This window comes from Mastomys coucha, unplaced genomic scaffold (assembly GCF_008632895.1).
Source record: "Mastomys coucha isolate ucsf_1 unplaced genomic scaffold, UCSF_Mcou_1 pScaffold15, whole genome shotgun sequence".
Classification (NCBI taxonomy): Eukaryota; Metazoa; Chordata; class Mammalia; order Rodentia; family Muridae; genus Mastomys; species Mastomys coucha.
In genome coordinates this window covers 28,338,451-28,358,976 of record NW_022196897.1, presented here as the reverse complement: position 1 = coordinate 28,358,976, position 20,526 = coordinate 28,338,451, and the positions used below count along the sequence as shown (strand labels likewise).

General features: G+C 35.7%; 1 protein-coding gene and 1 pseudogene across 7 annotated transcripts in view; one reads left to right on the top strand and one right to left on the bottom strand.

Annotated features, from left to right (window-relative positions):
• The window catches only part of LOC116090126, a 1,191,078-nt pseudogene that overhangs the window by 510,279 nt on the left and 660,273 nt on the right, over positions 1–20,526 (bottom strand).
• The window catches only part of Lrp1b (LDL receptor related protein 1B), a 1,939,581-nt gene that overhangs the window by 1,831,475 nt on the left and 87,580 nt on the right, over positions 1–20,526 (top strand). For all 7 annotated transcript variants that reach the window (XM_031370139.1, XM_031370141.1, XM_031370138.1 and 4 more), the window contains 2 exons: positions 17,007–17,230; positions 18,617–18,723. In XM_031370139.1, coding sequence (XP_031225999.1) covers positions 17,007–17,230; positions 18,617–18,723 — 331 coding nt within the window. The remainder of the gene's footprint in view (positions 1–17,006; positions 17,231–18,616; positions 18,724–20,526) is intronic.

The window sequence follows — 20,526 nt, the reverse complement described above, 5'->3', positions numbered from 1 at the left end:
CTAAATCTAAAAACAAGGGGAAAAAAATCACAGAATCAAATGTGAATACATAAGGATTTTTCTATCAATTTCATTTTGTTTTTAAATTTTTACTAAAAATTTTACATATACATTTGAGTTTATTTGTTTCCCAGACTCCTCCTAACCTTCCTCTCTTCCATACTTACTCAACTTCATGCTCTTTCTCCACTTTCTCACTTTAAAAACAAACAAAAGATAAAAACAAAAAACTTTGAAAAGCAAAGCATAAAAATTAAAAAAATAAAGCAATAGTAAACATAGTAACAAAAAATACCAAAACAAAACAAAAATAAAAAGTTTACTAAAACATAGAGTTTGTGTTTTGTATTTACCTGTTATTCCTACACACAGGGACTGAGTTAGGATATAGTTGAGAGTTCTTAGAGAAAACTAATTTTCTCTTTCCCAATATAAGTTAGAAATAGTTAATAGGTTAGGGATGGGATCTTGTGTTCACTCTCCTCAGTTCTAGGATTATTTCTGTTTTGTAGCTGTGCATGCCTTGTGTATGCTGTCTTTTTCTCTATGAGTTTGTACCTGTACTGATACTGTTACATCTGGAAGACATTGTTTCCTCAGAGTCATCTACCACCTCTGGCTCTTGAAATCTGTTTATCTCCTCTTCCTTATAAATCCCTGAGAACTGATGGAAAAGGTTTGATAAAAACATCCCATTTAGGACTGAGTGCTCCAAAGGTCTCTCACTCTCAGATCATTTTCCACATGTGGAACTCTTTGTTAATTGTCAGTTACTGCAAGGAGCTTCTTTGATGAAGGTTGAGTAATTCTCTGCATTATGGGTTTAGCGATCTGTAAATTACAAGTCACTTTGTCACTACATTACTTTAGCAAAATAATGATAGGATTTTCCCTAGGCTCATAATCTACCTAATCTGAAGATTCCTGGCCACTTTTGCAGTAGCAAATATGGATTGTATCTCATGGAGTTGGCCTTAAAATCCAACAAAAATGTAGTTGGTTCCTCCGGTAACATTTATGCCAGGAATGTACTAGTACATCAGCTTTCAAGTTCCTGTTGCCAGAAGCACATTTGCCAACTAGTTGATATGATATTTACTTTTCTTTTAGCATTACTTTTCTGGTAGCATGCAGAGTATCTTCTGTTTTGCTCAGTTGCTTCAGAGAGTCTTGCTCTCTTGTTACCCTTCATTTCCTCTGGTTATAATACTCTTTCTGGCTGTCTTTCCATGGATTCCCTGAGCTCTGAGGAGAGGGATTTGATGGAGACATCCCATTTAGAGCTGTGTATTCTTAGATCTCCATCACTCTCTGTGTAAAGTTTGGCTGTGGGTGTCTGTATATTTTCCATCTGTTGCAGGAGGAGCCTCTCTGATGTTGGCTGAATCTATAAATATAGCCTTGGTTCTCAGTTATCCCAGAAGTATCTGCTATTTATTGCATCTTGTAGAGTGGATCTTATGTGAAATTAGAGATCAGTTAGTTATTCTCACACCATATGTGCTACTATTGTTCTAGCACACTCTTCACTAAGGACAGCATTATAGACCAAAAGGGACTCTAGGTGTGTTGATGTTCTATGTTTTTTTCTTTGGTACCTTCCCATATGAAAGTCACTAGGAAGTAGATGTTCTATGCAAGCAACTGAACAATTTGTTCATTTTTAATGAGTTATGTTAAGTGATTTCATCAGCCATTGGGGCTTTGTTATCAACTTGTGAAGTGCAACCTCTTGTCTTAGTAATAACCTGGGTTGTTCAAGGATTTCCATGTGATGCCTTTGGCCAACAACTCAATTGATGTAACCAGATATAACTAATATCTTCTTTGGTTGACAAGAAATTACAAGTTATGGCTTTGTCTTACTTATTATTTGGAGACATTTGAAATATAAATAAAGAAAATATCTAATAAAAAATAAAATTAAATTTAAAAAATGCTCTCCTTTATAAGAGTTGGTTTAGTCATGATGTCTCTGCACAGCAAAGGAAATCCCAACTATGATAATATTCATCAGGAAATTGTGCTATAGTTCTATCTGCCTATCTGTCTCTGTGTCTCTCTGTCTCTGTCTGTCTCTCTTTCTTTCTCTGTCTGTCTCTGTCTCTGTCTCTCTGTCTGTCTCTGTCTCTCTGTCTCTGTCTCTGTCTCTCTCTCTCTCTCTCTCTCTCTCTCTGTGTGTGTGTGTGTGTGTGTGTGTGTGTGTGTGTGTATGTGTGATGTATTTCGTACAGTTTTTTGGTATTAGAGCATTATTGACTTCATAGGAATTTGAGCCAGACTTCTAATTACGATGTTAATCTTTTTTTGTTTAACTTTGATGGTTTTGATGGATCTAGAAATTTATCCATTTCTTTTAGCATTCTAATTTTATAGAGTTCCCTTAAGATAGTCTTAATTGTGGTCACATCTGCTGTCCTCTTTCTCTGTTCAGTTCTGAGTCTGTTGATTTAGGTTCCCTCTTTCTTTCTGCTCATTTTTGACAAGGGTTTGTTGATCTAGTTTATTTTCTCATAAACAGAGAACCTACTCTTCCCTTAGCTGATCCTTAGTAGTTTTCATTGTCACTCTCTCACTAATTTTCACGGTAATTTTATTTATTTATTTATTTATTTGGATTTGTTTTTGTTTTGTTTATACAAATTCTTGTGTTGTATCCTTCATTTATTAGTGATTTTTTCTGAGCTTTTTAAATTATATTTTGAGATTATAATATGATTACATGATTTTTATTTCCCTTTCATTTCTACAAATCCTCTTCTGTTACCCCATTTGTTCTCTTTCAAATCCATGATGTGATTTTTTTTGTTGGTTTTTTGTTTTGTTTTGTTTTTATTTTTTTATTTTTTTATTTTTATTTTTTTAGTTTTGGTTATGTAACCTAATCAATCTGTATCATTCTAGGACTTTTTTGTTAAGACTTTTAAAAATGTATCCCAGAGTGTTTACTGCTATGTTATCATTTTCAGTCAATTCCAAGAGGTTTTTAATTTTTTTCTGGCTTTCTTCTTTGATCCACTTCTCATTCAGGAATAAATTGTTTGAGTTTTCATAGTTTGTATATTTACTACAAATTTGTTTGCTATGGATTTTAAACTTTATAACATTTCCTTTAGATAGAATACATAGAGTTATTTCAATATTTTCCCTTAATTTTTAAAGATTTGTTTTGTATCTCGACATGAAGTCTTTTTATATACTCTTGCATGAGATGCTATAGAGAATGGATATTATTTGATTAGAATGATATATCTGTTGGGTCCATTTAAAAGATGGTGTTCTTCAATATTAATATCTTTGCTTTCTTTGCTTATTAATTAATTAATTTTCATTTTGTACATTTATGTATTTAAATTGAATGATTGATTGATTCATCATTCAGATAATCTCTATTGTAGAGAAAGTAAGTTATTAAAAGATCATCCATTATTTTGAGTTGATCTGTACCTTTAAGTCCAGTAATACTGAGCCAGGCTTTAATGCATATATATTTAGAATTATAATGTCTTATTGGTTAATTGCCCACCTAATTAGAATGAAGTGCTTTATATTTTTATGTTTAGTTCTAATTTCAAATATATTTTGTCAGATGTAATAGCAACACTCATTTGTTTCCTTGTTTCAATTTTTTAAAATTATTTGATCTTTTCCCTTATAATAGTACCTATATTTAAAGCTAAGTTGAATTTCTTGTAAAAAACAGGAAAATTGATATTGTTTCTTTTCTTTTTTTCAACATTTTTTATTTGATTGGTTATTTTATTTATTTTTATTTCAGATGTTATCCCCCTTCCAAGTTAAACCCCCTCTTAGCTCTCCTGCCCCCTGTTTCGATGAGGATGCTCCCTAACCCACCACCTCCCACCTTTGTGCCTTATCATTCCCCTACACTGGGTCATCCATTGAGCCCCCGCAGAACCAAGCGGCTCCCCTCCCATTGATCCCAAATAAGGTAATACTCTGCTACATATGAAGCTAGAGCCATAGGTCCTTCCATGTGTACTTTTTGGCTGGTAGTTTAGAGTGTCTGGTTGGTTGATATTATTGTTCTTCCTGTTGGGTTGCTAATCTCTTTAGCTCTTTCAGCCCTTCCCCTAACTCCACCATTGGGGTCCAGGTACTTAGTCTGATGTTTGGTTGTGTGTATCTGCATCTGTATTGGTCAGGCTCTGGAACAGTCTTTCAAGGGATAGCTATACCAGACTCCTATCAGCAAGCACTTATTGGCATCAGCAATAGTGTCTAGGTTTGGTTTCTACAGATAAGATGGATCCCTAGGTGGACAGTCTCTGGATAGCCTTTTCTTCAGTCTCTGCTCCACCCTTGGTCCTTGCATTTTTTTTTTTTTGACTGGAGCAATTCTGAATTAATATTTTTGAAATGGGTGGATGGTCTTATCCTTCAACAGAGGCCATGCCTACCACTGATTATGGTCTCTACAGTTCTCTCTCCTCTTTATTGAGTATTTCGACTAATGTCATCCCTGTTGGATCCTGGGAACCTCTTGGGTCCCCTACTCAGAAGGTAAAATAAAATAATCATAGGAGGTAGAGGGAAGGAAGGAGAGGGGAAGTGAAAGGGGGCACGATCAGGTACAGGAGGAAACGGGAGAAGTATAGAGAGTTTTGTTTATTAATTTGTTCAACTAACCTGTTTTTTGAGAAAACAAATCAGAATTTAACATTATTTTTGAAAAGTGTGTGCTGTTGATAATCTGGTTTTGTTTGTTTCTATTTGTGTTCCTTTGTGTTTGCTGATAGTAACTTTGTTAATTTTTTTCATTCTTTGCTTTTGTTCTTTTTTGGCTAGGCTTATTTCTGTCTTTAGCCTGAAGTATTCTTGTAATATTCTCTGTAGGGTTAGTTTCATGGGTATGGTTCATTTTATCCTGTTTGTATCACAGGGAAAGAGTGAAACCTCAACTATGGCAGACAGTGTTAAAGGTTATGGAACTCTACCTTGACAGCCATAATATATTAGAGTTTGTTGTTAGTGTTTGTAATAATGTAATTACTAACATTTTTATATTGTTATCATTAAATTAATTTAGCTCATTATGTCCTCCTTAAAAAACTTGAAATCTTTGACTAAGTTTATTGATTGAACAGATAAGTTATATTTCCTGGTGCACATATAGGTAATTCTCATCTGATAAAAATTTCTATATTACTGGTGAATTTGGCAAAAGGTAGAAATGGATAATATGCTATCATTGCTTTTCAAACTATTTAAAATTTTGTGATGAGACCTGGGCATTTAGAATTCTTTTTGTGGTTCTATGTCTAGTATCATTTGCCTTGCATCTTTCTAACATATATTTGTCTCATACTGAAATACAATGAGTGTCTGAGGAAAGGTTTACAACTTGAATATGGTACAGGTAGGCTAGTATGAAGTGACTTTACAGAATAGGTCACTAAATTTTCTGCACCCAGAGCTGATCTTCTTCCATAGCACTCCATACCCAAATACTGCCAGGAGAGAACTGGTCTCCTAGGTGTGCTGGCACACCTGTGAGCACAGGTAACATCACCACTTCTGCTTAAATTGCTGGCTCAGGAGGGACCAGCTCAGAGTCATCAGGACACAGAAACTGAGGAACAGCTGGGGACAGGATCCTTCAGGTTTCCATCTGTACCCGGAAGTTGACTCTGTGCTACAGCTCCCCATACCCAAAATCTTCCTGGAGAGAACTGGTCTACCATGAGTACTGACACTGAAGCTTGGAGAAGGGACAAGAAGCAGTCAGAGACAGCAAGGCAAGTTAATACCAGAGATATCCAGAAGGCAAGAGGCAAGGGCAAGAACTTATCCAACAGAAAACAAGGCTACTTGGCATCATTAGAACACAATTCTACACCACAGTGAGCCCTGGATACCCCAACACACCAGAAAACCAAGACTCTGATTTAAAGTCACATCTCATGATGATGATAGAAGACTTTAAGAAGGACATAAATAACTCCCTTAAAGAAATACAGGGGAACACAGCTAAAGAGGTAGAAGTCCTTAAAGAGAAAACACAAAAATCCCTTAAACAATTATAGGACAACACAAACAAACAGGTGAAGGAGTTAAACAAAACCATCCTGGATCTAAAAATGGAAATAGAATCAATAAAGAAATCACATAGGGAGACAACCCTGGAGATAGAAAAACCTAAGAAAGAGATTAGAAGTCATAGACACAAGTATCACCAACCGAACATAAGAGATAGATGAGGGAATCTCAGGTGCAGAAGATTCCATAAAAAACATTGACACAACAGTCAAAGAAAATGCAAAATGCAAAAAGCTCCTAACACAGGAAATCCAGGACACAAGGAGAAGACCAAACCTAAGATTAATAGGTATAGAAAAAAAAGCAAGATTCCCAACTTAAAGGGCCAGCAAATATCACCAAAATTATAGAAGACAACTTCTCTAACCTAAACAATGAGATGCCCATAAAAATTCAAGAGGCCTACAGAACTCCAAATAGACTGGACCAGAAAAGAAATTCTTCTGTCACATAATAGTCAAGACATCAAAAGCACAAAACAAAGAAAGAATATTAAAAGCAATAAGAGAAAAAGGTCAAGTAACATACAAAGGAAGACCTATCAGAATTATACTAGACTTCACACCAGAGACTATGAAAGCTAGAAGATCCTGGCAGATGTCATACAGACCCTAAGAGAACACAAATGCCAGTCTAGGCTACTATACCCAACAAAATTCTCAATTACCATAGATGGAGAAACCAAAATATTCCACGACAAAACCAAATTTACACAATATCTTTCCACAAATCCAGCCCTACAAAGGATAATAGATGGAAAACTCCAACACAAGGAGGGAAACTACACCCTAGAAAAAGCCAGAAAGTAATCTTTCCACAAACCCAAAAGAAAGTAGCTACACAAACATAATTCTGCCTCTAATAATAAAAATAACAGGAAGCAACAATCACTGTTCTTTAATATCTCTTAACATCAATGAACATCAATTGAACTCAATAGTCCAATAAAAAGATATAGACTAACAGACTGGATACATAAACAGGACCCAGAACTTCACTACATACAGGCAATGCACCTCAGTGTCAAAGACAGATACTACCTCAGAATAAAATGCTGGAAAACAATTTTCACAAGCAAATTATCCCAAAAAGGAAGCTGGAGTAGCCATTCTAATATCGAATAAAATCGACTTTCAACCAAAAGTTATTAAAACAAAAATAAGAAAGGAGACTTCATACTCATCAATAAAAAAATCTACCAAGAAGAATTCTCTATTCTGAACATCTATGCTCCAAATGCAAGGGTACCCACATTCATAAAAGAAACTTTACTAAAGCTCAAAGCACACATTGCACCACACACAATGGTAGTGGGAGACTTTGACTCCACACTCTCATCAATGGACAGATCATGGAAACAGAAACTAAACAGAGACACAGTAAAATTAACAGAAGTGAAGGACCAAGTGGATTAACAGGCATCTATAGAACATTTCATCCTAAAACAAAAGGATATAGCTTCTTCTTAGCACCTCAAGGTACCTTCTCCAAAACTGACCATATAATTGGTCACATCAGGCCTCAACAGATACAAGAAATAATCCCATACATCCTATCAGATCACCAGGGACTAAGGCTGGTCTTCAATAACAACAAACACAACAGAAAACCCACATGTGCTTGGAAGCTAAACAGTACCATACCCAATGATAACTTGGTCAGGGAAGAAATAAGGAAAGAAATTAAAGACTTTTTATAATTTAATGAAAAAAGAAGGCACAATATACCCAAACTCATGGAACATAATGAAAGCAGTGCTAAGAGGAAAACTCATAGCTCTGAGTGCCTCCAAAAAGAAACTGGAGAAACCATACACTAGCAGCTTAACAGCAAACCTTAAAGTTCTAGAACAAAAAGAAGCAAATACACCCAAGAGGAATAGATGGCACAAAATAATTAAACTCAGAGCTGAAATCAACCAAATACAAACAAAAAGAAATATATAAAGAATCAACAAAGCCAGGAGTTGGTTCTTTGAGAAAATTTTTCTTTCCTTCCTTTCCTCCTTCCTATGTTCCTTCCTTCCTTCTTTTCCTCTTTCTTTCTTGTTTTCTTTCTTTCTTTCTTTCTTTTTATTTTATTCAGAAACAATGGATAGATAAATCTCTGGGCACAACAACTAAAACCTAATCTTGTAAGTTTTATTAAATTTGATTTCTCCGGATTTGCCATAAACTGGGAGACCCTAGTAGCTACTTCTCGTTTTCATGCTATCCCTGTCCAAAAAGACTCTGTCTCTTGCCTCATCCTCTCTTCCCCTCTTCAACCTGGAAGTCCCTTCTACTCACCCAGTGACTGTCTCCTTTATTCATTAGAGGATCGGTTCACAAGAAGTCACCTGAATATATGACTCACTCCTTGTCCACAGACCCTCTCAGGAAAGCAGAATTAGCATCAAAATACAAACAGTACCAGGCCCATCCACAACACTTCCCCCTTTCTATTCTAATAAAAAACAAAACCTTTCTCTCAAATATGAATAGAACACAACTATTACCATTTTATAATTTATAAAGTACAAGATAGACCTAACACCGAGTCCATTATTTACGTCATAAAGATAGAACATTGTCATCTTTCCTAAATTAAAAGATTTTTGATTCTACCTTGACTTATATCCTGGCTTTAGATTGTATGCCATCTGAAAACCATTCTCTCAGATCTGTTCTCTCAATAGCCTGGGTTGGCTATGAGACTATAAGTAGTTTTTCAACTCTGTCAGAAATCCAAGAATGACCAACATATCTGAAGATATAAGAAGCCTAACACAGCTTCCAGAACTGAGATAAATTGTAGAGACAGTTGCCTACCTATACAGCCCTAGCAAGTCAAGAACTTGGAGTACCAGTCTTCAGCCTTCTGGCCCAGGACCATCTGACACACCTTTGAGATACAGGAATATTAAGGACTAGCCTATTGTGTCTCAGCAGAATTATGCTGTCCTGACCTGTAAATTGTGTCCTTTCATTAATAGTAGAGGTATGCAGGAGAGATTGGCAATTTTCTTCTCAGTGGCAACCTAGCCACAAAGGTACAACCTCACTGGCGGTAAGATGCTCAGTTGCTTCTTTGAATTCACGAATGGGAAGCTGTTAGGAGCAGATTTGTCTCAACAAGTGAATAAATAATATTGAATGCCACATTCTGTGGATTTCTGACGTTTTTGAAAAACAACTATCTATATAAAGTTAGTTATATATGTTAAGTACTATATATGTTAAGTACTCTCAGCTATTTCTAATTAAAATATCTGAAAACACCCTAACAATAAACTCAGAGCCATAATGAATTTGCTATTTGGCACTTGACTCACAGGCCCAATCATCTCAGATAAGTTTATAATAACAGTTATAGAAGGACTCGGTCTAAGCCCTGTAAACTTAAATTTTTTTGTATCAGTAGAAGAAATTTATACCAATGAAACCCTTGGTTTTGCATCAAAATTAATTCTATACCAAAATAAAAGATTATGACTTCAAGTTAGTATCAATTATAAAGATTTTTACCAACTGAGATTATAGCTATACAATCAATTCTAGCTATTTCCTTCCTGTTCCAATTATGACTAATTCTACATTACTTAGAAAGACAATCTATAACAACCTACTCCAGCCCCAAAGCCCAGGGATCTGGGGCAATTACTCTTAATAACTTCTTCAAGCTGAATTTGGGCATTGAGATATTTTGAAGGGGGGGTACGGAAAATAGGGGAGTTGGTTGTCCTTAAGTAGGCAATACCAATGACTGATTTAGTCTCTGATGTCTGTGTCTTGACTAGATCCAGCTGAAGGTTCAAGACATCAGGAGTTCAAACAGGCCAGTTCAGCATGTCTGATGAGGAGACTCACCAAGGCTGTATATTCTGTAATATACAAATCTCAAAACACATTTTAGTATCATCAAGATCATTTTTTTTTTGTTTGATTCTCTGGCATCTAGTCCTCTGGGGGTCTCCCTTTGTTATATCTAATCCATGTAACTCTGGTAGGTATATAGACTCTAATCACCTTTTCTAAACAAGCAAAGACAAAACCTTTCTCCCAAAATAGCATATCCTTCAGTGGGCAACCAGGAAAGCTTGTATCCTGTCCTCTCTTCCAGAGGAATAATAAAGCCACAAAACTCAAATTCATATCCATTTTGAAAATTAAAACAATCCAAGACAAATGAAGTAAACTAAAATACTCTATATGCCTATTCTTGGGCCTTGTCTATTTTCTCAAGCAGGATAAAACCCCAAGATTCCCATGGAGCCTACATTACACAGAATTTGAGTATCCTTTGATGTATATAAAGCAATCTTCATACCATCTTACTGTTCGGCTCTCTACCTAGAACAGCCATCTTATTATACCATTTATCTGTTCGGCTCTTTGCCTGGTGCCACATACATATTTTCTTAATACTTGTATCATATCTATATGTTGATAGCTCTACCTGGAGCCACAGACAATATAATTAACACCTGTACATAGCAGAGAACTATTATCACTGCCTTTCTACTTGGGTCAGTGAGGAATTTTCCCTGTCCTAGTTCTGAACCACTGGTGTAATAACTCTTTTCTAAAAGCAAGTATTCCCAATTTTATAAATTCATAGTTCAATTCATCTCTTCCCTAAGAAGTAGGCAACTTCATTCTTCTCACTCAGAGCAGCCTGTAATTAATTCCCCAAGCAGAGAACCTCAGGGACTGCTTTGTTTCAATAACCCCCCTCCCCTCAACAAGTCCCCCTTCCCCCACTTGAGTCCATGTGACTCATCTAGCACTACTTTTCTTTCACTTTGAAAATGAAATTTTACATCTCTGGATACTAATCTTAAATTTCTAGTGGATTCTTACATAACATATTGGTTTGTCACCTGTTGCAGGAAATATTTTTAAAAAACTGTCTCTTTCCCAAAACTCTCTGTCCTGTGGGGCTGGCTGGTTATGCTGTAGTGGGCAATGGTAGACCTAAAAAAGGAAATTTCAGTTGAGAAAATATCTACATCAGATTGTCTAGTAGGTAAAAAAAAAATGTGTATTTTCTAGACTGAGGATTTACTAATGCAAGTACTATCCCTGAAGAGCTGGAATAAGAAATCAGTCTGCACAAAAATAGTAATTCTATTACTCATGACCACTTCTTCAGTGTCTGCCTCCAAGTTCATGTTTGATTTCCTGCTCTTACTACCATTCATAATGTATTGTAAGATGTAAGACGGAATAAACTCTTTCTTCTACAAAACTAAACTAAACTAAACTAAAAGTAGTAACTTGTAATTTTGTTACAAGTAAGTTGTCAGTTGTTCTGTAAAGTTTAATTCATTCATTCGTTTGACTAATATATATTTTTATTGGATATTTTCTTTATTTACATTTCAAATGTTATCCCCTTTCCCAGTTTCCCTCCCAGAAACCTCCAATCCCATCCCCCCCACCTGCTTCTATGTTGGTGTTCCCCCACCACACCTCTCTGCCCTGGCATTCCCCTACACTGGAGAATCAAACCTTCATAGGACCTCTTCTCTGATTGATACCAGATAAGGACATCCTTGGCTACATATGCAGCTGGAGCCAAGGGTTCCTCCATTTATACTCTTTGGTTGGTGGATTAGTCCCTGGGAGCTCTGTTGGGGATGGGGGAGTATCTGCTTGCTTGATATTGATGTTCTTCCTATGGAGTTGCAAAACCCTTCTGCTCCTTCAGTCCTTTCTTTAACTCCTCTATTGAGGACCCTATGCTCAGTCCAATGGTTGGGTGTGAGCATCTACCTCTATTTGTCAGACTCTGGCAGAGCCTCTCTGGAGACAGCTATATCAGGTTCCTGTTAGGAAGCACTTTTAGCATCAGCAATAGTGTCTGCATTTGGTGACTCTATATGGAATGGACCCCAGGTGGGGCAGTCTCTGGATGGCCTTTCCTTAAGTCTCTGCTCCCTCCACACTTTGTCTCCATATTTCCTCCCATGAATATTTTGTTCCCCCTTCTAAGAAGGACTGAAGCATCCATATTTCTGTCTTCCTTCTTCTTGAGCTTCATGAACTCTATAAATTTTATCTTGGGTATTTTGAGGTTTTGGGCTAATATACACCTATCAGGGAGTGCATTCCATGTGTGTGTATTCTTTTGTGACTGGGTTACTTCACTCAGGTTGATATTTTCTAGTTCCAGCCTTTTGCCTAAGGATTTCATGAAGTCATTGTTTTTAATAGCTGAGTAGTACTCCATTGTGTAAATGTACCACATTTTTGTATCCATTGCTCTGTTAAAGGAATTCTGGGTTCTTTTTAGCTTCTGGCTATTATAAATAAGGCTGCTATGAACATAGTGGAGCATGTGTCCTTGTTATATGTTGGAGCATCTTTTGGTATATGCCTAGGAGTGGTATATCTGGGTCCTCAGGTAATACTATGTCCAATTTTCTGAGGAACTGCCAAACTGATATGAGTGGTTGTACCAGTTTGCGATCCTACCACAATGGAGGAGTTTTCCTCTTTCTCCACATCCTTGCCAATATCTGCTTGCTGTCACCGGAATTTTTAATGTTAGCCATTCTGACTAGTGTGATGTAGAATCGCAGGGTTGTATTGATTTGCATTTCCCTGCTGACTAAAGATCTGTGTATTTAGACCTATTATTTTTTCTGAAGAAATCAATCAATACATGTCTTATAGGTTGTGAAAGAATATTAACAAAAACTTCGAACTGGGCAGTGGTGGTACATGCCTTTAATCCCAGTACTTGGGAGGCAGAGGTAGGCGGATTTCTGAGTTTGAGGCCAGCCTAGTCTACAGAGCAAGTTTCAGGACAGCCAGGACTATCCAGAGAGAAACCCTGTCTCAACAAACAAAACAAAACAAAACAAAACAAAATACAAAAACAAAAACAAAAACCAACAAAAAAAACAAAAAAAAAACTTTATTTGTTAGAATGATCACTTGCTTAATCTTTCTCAAATGGGACATGTCACTATGGGGTCATTGGTTTTGACTTCTCTGTTGGCCTAAGAAACAAATGAACACGTTTTTTGTTCTATTTCATATGACTTGTGATTTGATTTGTTTTGCTTTTCTTTGTGACTTTTTAAGGGTAAGCAATTCATGTTATGATGTTCTCTATTCCCAGGCAATTATTTTTTCTGTGTCTTTGACTCAATTTAAATAATCACTTTTTTTCTAACATTTAGTGTTTATCAGATAGAGTTAAAATTGTAATAATAGCTTACTCTTTCTCTCCATTTGTCAAGGTCTATTTAATATGAGTCATTTGTCTGTGCGTAATGTCTTTCAAAACTTTGTGATTCCATGGGGCTCCTACCCTACAAAAATAAATATAAGAAACTGAGAAATACTGAAAGTTAGAGAAATAGTCTTATACAGGGAAGCGCATGGCAATTGGTAATCTTTTACCAAATTATCAGCCATGAAAATGTACATACAATTAATGTTATACAGACTAAGGAGTTTATATTTATGTGCTCAGGAATATATATGCATGTGTCAATAATAAGGGAGAAGAACATCACTTTTAAAGACTGCAAGAAAGGGTATATGAGAGGGTGTAGAGAATGTTAAGTGAGAGAAGAAAATAATATAATTGCATCATAATATTTTTATGAAAGTCCTTGTGTCATAATGAGGGATGCCCTCTTCTTTGTCTTCCTCCTTTTATAAAGCTCTCTCCGTTGTAAGTATCAGTGAACTCCCAGTGCTATGAATCACTGTCTCCAATAACATGCTTAATTTGCTTCCATCCTTCTATGGGAATTAATATTGTTAATGATGTTATCAGCATTTCAGTTATAATTAATTGAATATAGTGAACTTTGGCACAATATTCAGCTTTAGTAGGTCAAACAAGAGGCATTCCTTGATTTTGAAACCAGTAGACAGAACCAACAGCAGAAGTCTGCAAGCATGGGTATCATCACCAAACCTCAAACAATAAGAAAGTCCAAAGTAGTAGTCACATAGAAATTCTTCATCCATTAGTGTCACAGAATTTTCTTAAGTGAAAATTACCTAGATGGACCCCAGGGAACAGAAAATAAAAGATCAGTCAGAAACTTTATCAGAGAGTTAAGGACTTTAAAGAAAACAGAAACAAACATCTCAGAATAGATTTATATGTGTCACACTAGCAGGATCCATTGTACTTCAAATAAATGTTAACCCTTTTCAGTTTTTAGACATGTACTTTAAACTAGAAATTCGACCTAAATTTGATTTGTATTTAATGAATTTACTCCTGGTTCAGTTGTCTAAATAGCATTTACCTTGAAAAGTATCGCTAAATATGACTTCCATATTCTTTTAAATGTGAGAGATGGATTTTCATAGGTGGCAGTGGCTCAAGGTTATACTTGTAAAATTAAAGAATAACCAGCATTTTCAGCATAAATTAATTTAAAAAGGACTAATTTCAAAAAGTGGGAATTTGTATGAAATTTTCAGTTTTGGCAGTGATATTTTTAAGAGAAGAATTTGAGTTTGTATATTTAAATCTGATAAAAGGAATAGTAAATATTTTCTTACAATCAAGGTAGATCAGCAACATATTTTCTTCACAGTAAAGGTTTGTTCTGCTTGTTTATCAACATAATAAGTTTTCAATAACAGACATTAAACAGTGGAGAACTGCTGAGGGCGAGCCAGTCTGGGCCTCCCTCAACCCGCAGGGAAATAGGGTCCTAGTCAGGTCGACAAGGTGTAGGCGAAGAAATGATGGCAGAGATGACACATGGAAGTGCAGGATCTGAATGTATTCTTAAAAATGGCATCAGACTTTTATAGTCATTATAAAAGAGAAATGAAAAATCTGGCAGCTCAGTGGTTGAGGTACATCTGAGGCCACCTAAAACACACTGGGTCTAAAGTAGTCACCTCTTCTAGACAAGCACTGCACCCCTGGGCCCGAGTGCTCTGGGCCCAGGGGGTTGAGGCTCGAAGCTCAAATGTTCTCTTTCGAATCTGAATGTATAAGTCTAAGTCCAAGTCTGTGCACAAAGTAAAAACCAGGCTTATATAGTATACAGAAAACAGGGCGAATGACAAAAGTCATGTAGGCAGGTGAGGGTCACATCAACATCAGTAAGATCAGACAGCAAGACAGAAGTCACATAGGCAAGTGACGGTCACATCAAGGTCAATAAGATCAGGCATCCAGATGTGAAGCAGAGGAGAAGTGGTGCCTTTCCTGCTGGGGCTATTTTGGCAGTCCCAAGCTAAACTCTCTGGTATGTCCGTCTTCTGTGGGACTGTTCTGAGAATTCTGTGTTTACAATAGCAATAGTGCCTGACCTCTGTTGCTAACTCTGAGGACACCCTGTCTGATAAGGCAGCTTCCGTGTGAGAAATTCCAAGCTAACGACAGCTTGGTAATAAATTAGGTTATACTGGAACACTATGCTGGTCAGGGAACAATGCCCAATCTTAAGTTTTAGCCATTTCCGAATCATTTCTTGGGGTACCTTTATGCCTGAATAAGAAGGCGTGTTGATGATTGAAAAGACTAATCTGGAACATTTCTGAGTTAGGAGATGCCAACAACTGATTGAATACCCAGGAGGCACAAACTCCCTTTGAAGTCATAACGCCTCTTGTTCATGATCAGGCTTTCAAACCTGATACTGCAAAATTTACTGGAGTAGATGAGTGGGCATGGCAGAGAACAGCAATTTAACACTTAGTTTCTCATGTAATTAAGATTATGATTTACACTGACATGCAATAGGTTTGTCATTTTAATGATATATTTACTTTTATATTCTGATAATCTAAACAAATATAGTTAATATCCCTGATACCACAAGAGGGAAATTGCTTCTGGGATCCATCATTTATTGAAGGCAACTTCCTTTCTCTTAGGATTTATTAGTCAGCAGCAAACAGTGCTGTCGAACTTCTATTCTTAGATCATGAGTGTGTGTGTGTGTGTGTGTGTGTGTGTGTGTATGCGTGTGCGTGTGTGTGTGTTTGAGATGTTTGAGATAACTACCTTTTTTTTGTTCATGACTAAATTATCCAAGACTATTATAGGTTAACATAGCATATCTCCACTATGAGCAGGTCCAAATAGTAATCACCTGAAATAATTGTTTCTCTTCTTGGTATGATATTCCTTGGGATCCCTTCTCCTTCTGGTTATGCACAATAAACTTGACCATGTTAAGTTAATCACTATATTAAATCAATTCAAATTGATAAAGTTAACTAAAGCTTCAGGATATATATTTTGCTTACACATTCTATGAATACTTTTAACTTTTTCTCATGAACATTAACAGGGTTACTGTTAAACCAAATAACTAAATATTCAAGCTCTCATATAGATATTTCAACTTATCTGAAAACATACTGAAATATTTTTCCCTGTTAATGTATCTATTTTTCCTACATTTTTTTTATTTGTTAAAGACAACTCTATATGGCAGAAATCCAGAAAACACTGTACTCTGTCACATTGCTGCAAATATGTATTAGTGAAAAGTCCTTGAATAAGATTTTCTAGCAGTATATACTTATATATTGTACTCACTCATTATATTTGTGAATAAATATTAAAAAACTGAATGGATATGCTCTAATTGGTATGAATATGAATGTTTACATTGTTAATTGTAGTGGCCTAAAATTGTAAATGATGCAAATGGATACAAATAGCTGAATGCTACACAAAACAGTATATCCTCATAAAATAAAATTACATCCATCAATATATACATTGGTAACTGACACACTTAAAGATATGGGTAAATTATTTGTGTGTCAATGAATAGAAATTATGAATAGAAGTTGCTGCTATTCTTTATTGGATATATTGACTCAGTAATGCTTGAAAAAATCATGTAATAATATCTAGAATATCCCCTTACTAGGATTCTAATATGTAGATACATAAAAGGATGCGAATTTTCTCCTGAAAATTCCGTGGTGTATATTTTTTTTCTTTTCCTCTTTTAGTGTCCTGAATTTAAAAGGCCTCGAGACATTGCCATTGACTGGGTTGCAGGAAATGTTTATTGGACTGATCATTCCAGAATGCACTGGTTCAGCTACTATACTACTCACTGGACCAGCCTGAGGTACTCCATCAATGTAGGACAGCTCAATGGTCCCAACTGCACCAGACTCTTAACTAATATGGCTGGCGAGCCCTATGCTATTGCTGTAAATCCTAAAAGAGGGTAGGTTGATGGCTTGGTGGTTTTGTTTCTCAATACAGTATAAATCTTGATGTATATAGACTGTGTTCTGTAATTTGTTCAATGTAAAACAGATTTCTGAGACTTGAAAATTCTCATACTGCTCTCTCAGAACTTTCCTTTTAAAGATGTTGACACCAAATGTCTTTTAATCAATGCTTTCTATATTATGCATTTAGTACATGTATAAGAATCTCTTTTCTTGTCTCTGTGTTTTATAATGTGCACTAATTATAAATAGTGGAATGGACATGATAATCACATGACTACTACTTTTAAACCACAATTGAATATGAAAGATTAAATATATTAAAAGGAATGCTTAGAGATTAAGAATAAAAAATATGAAGACAAAATCAAACTTAAATTTCTTTACATTTTGATGACTTTATCTGAAGATCTTTTTTTATGGTATTAGATGAAAATTCTCCATTCAGTATTGAAAAGAAGAGGTAAATTTTAAATGAAAGTCTTACATATCTAAAATAATCCAATTACTAGAATTGTAGAATATGGTGTCCACTAAATGAGAAAAGCATTTCCTTTTCAGTTACTTAGCACTGCCTATGATTTTAGCATTTGGAAGATAGATGTAGAAGGACCTAGAGTCCAAGGCCAGCTTCAGCTATGTAAGGAAGTAGCTATCATACTTGGAAAAGAAAAGAGAAAGAAAATACTACTCTGTGGATTTGGGGAGGGGTCATTTCAATGACTTTAACTTAACATTACTTTGTTGAAGATAGATTCATCTCTCATATAATACATCAGAAATAGTTTTCCTTCCTTTCGTTCCTCTCAGCTCCCCTCTACCTTCTGTCAGGACTTTATACATGTACACACTGTATTTTGATCATTTGGATATCCCACTCCCCATTCTGACACCTTTTGGAGCCCCTTCCCACCATGCCCCCTTCCAATTACATATCAGTTGTCTTTTAAATTTTATTTTAGCTTTGCTCATACTTATTAGTGAAGTCATCTAAATTTAGTTGAATAATCTACCATTATAAGAAATCTCAAGTGAACAATCCATCACTACATAAAAGAAGATGCTTGCCAGTGATAGAAACAGTGCTCTCTGGTTTGAAGAAGTTTTCAGAACTAAAAGTTGTATAACAAATAATAAGCTATGATGTACATTGTTAAATATTGTACCTTAAAACTTACATTTGGGTAACGTTTTATTTATAATGTTGATTTGTAAAACCCTGTGTTGAAGCTGGTGAACATGGTATAGTTGTCAAGTTGGGTCAGGAGTTTGCTTAATGAGTTAATTGACACATGTGATCTGAGAAGGTCCTGGTAAATGAAGGAGACAGTTTTCACAGCACTATCCCCAAACTAATCTCCTTGACCTACTCTCTTTAGGATGATGTACTGGACTGTAATTGGGGATCACTCCCATATAGAAGAGGCAGCAATGGATGGCACTCTGAGGAGAGTTTTAGTACAAAAAAACTTACAGAGACCCACAGGTATGAAGTATTCAGCACATATTAAATATGAAGCAAAATGCTAACCACATAAGTATTAATGCTTTTTTCTAGCTTTATTCATGAAGGAACCATATCACAAGAAGACAAAATAATGTGAAGTATGATGTTCTTAACATTAACATTTTATATTCTAGTTTACCAACACAAAAGTCAGGTTGCTATCATGCTGATAGATACATAATTGAGTACTATTTTAAAACTGCCCGAGTTGTTAGTAAGTTCTTACATAAATAAAATTTTGACAGATCCCAGTAATCCATTTAGGTATTATCACAGATATATGATTAAGTTACTGAAATATATAGTAATATTTATGGAAGATGTCAATTGAAATGAACTGAAAGGTGATGGCAAAACTAACTTCTTTCTGTAAAGGCCAGGCTTCATAATGTCTGTACTTTACATTCAATTCTTTATATTGGTGTCCTATTCTTCCCTAATGTTATCTAGAACTCCTAACCCTGCTCTCTCAGCACCACCTTGACCCCTTTCCACATTTCCTGCTGGTTCCCTCAAGTTGGTTTATCGGAAAGCCCACTGAATGTTCCAATAACTTGCTATGTCTTTTCCACTGTGCCATATCAAATTTTGATGTTGAAATAATAATAATATATTTACAAACTGTACGAGTCCAAAGATTCTGTACCACCCACGCTACTCAGTGCACTGTAGTTAAAAGAACAGAATGGTTGTTCATGTGCATGATTTATTTTGATTTTTATTTATGCTTGGTTATCTTTTATATTTTAAAATAAATTTAGGAGTTATGTTTCATTGACTTTAAATTTGTTTTGTGAATTGCATTTAACTATTGGTTTTACTCTTTACGAAATTGAGAAGGTTGAGAGATTCAGTCTTTCATCATATGTCTGCCATCCTGGAACTGAAGAATAAGTTTCTAAACTCATGAAGCTTGGGCCAGCTATTGTGAAACTTAGGTCATTGTACAAATATTTAAGTGCATACTTAATTAATTTACACAGTTATAATTACTATATAGAAAAGAAAAGCATTACAGAATGGATATTTATTTGAGATACAATTTCATTATGATTCTACAGAACTTTATTCTATCATTTGTTTCTTAAGGAGTAACCTGCATAGAGGCAGCCTACTGACTATGTTAGATTTTGTTCACTATGACTGACACAAAAAGGAAGGTTATTTTTGCTTGGGGTTTTAAAACATGCTACTGAAAAGGATTGCTTGAGTCTAAGTTTAAGGGTAATAACACGGTATTAGCAGTGTTCTCCTGATACTACTTCTCCAATGGAAGAGATGAAGCAGAGAGAAAGAAATGACCAAGGATGAGGTATAACCTTGAAAAATCTTGCTCCAAAGTTCCCACATTACAACCTCCAAAAGTACTAGCTGATTTCCTTTGTGTTACTATGATAAAATATTCTGACCAAAAGCAAATTATGAGAGGAAATGGTTTGTTTGTTTGTTTGTTTATACATCTTAGCCACAGTTTTGCTTCTCCTCTCCTCCTAGTCCTTCAGCCCCACCTCCTCTCTTCCCTGCAGTTCTAACCATTTCTCTTTTGTCTTCAGAAAAGGCCAGGCCTCACACAGGTATCAACCAGTCATGACACATCAAGTTGCAGTAAGACTAGACCCCCTTCTCCTATTAAGACTGGAAGAGCCAACAGATTCAGGGACAGGCCCTGCTTCTACTACTAGGAGTCCTACAACAAGCTATAACAAATATAAGTTATGAACAGAGGACCTAATTCAATTCCATGCAGGCTCCATGGTTGTGAGTTCACTCTCTGTGAGCTCC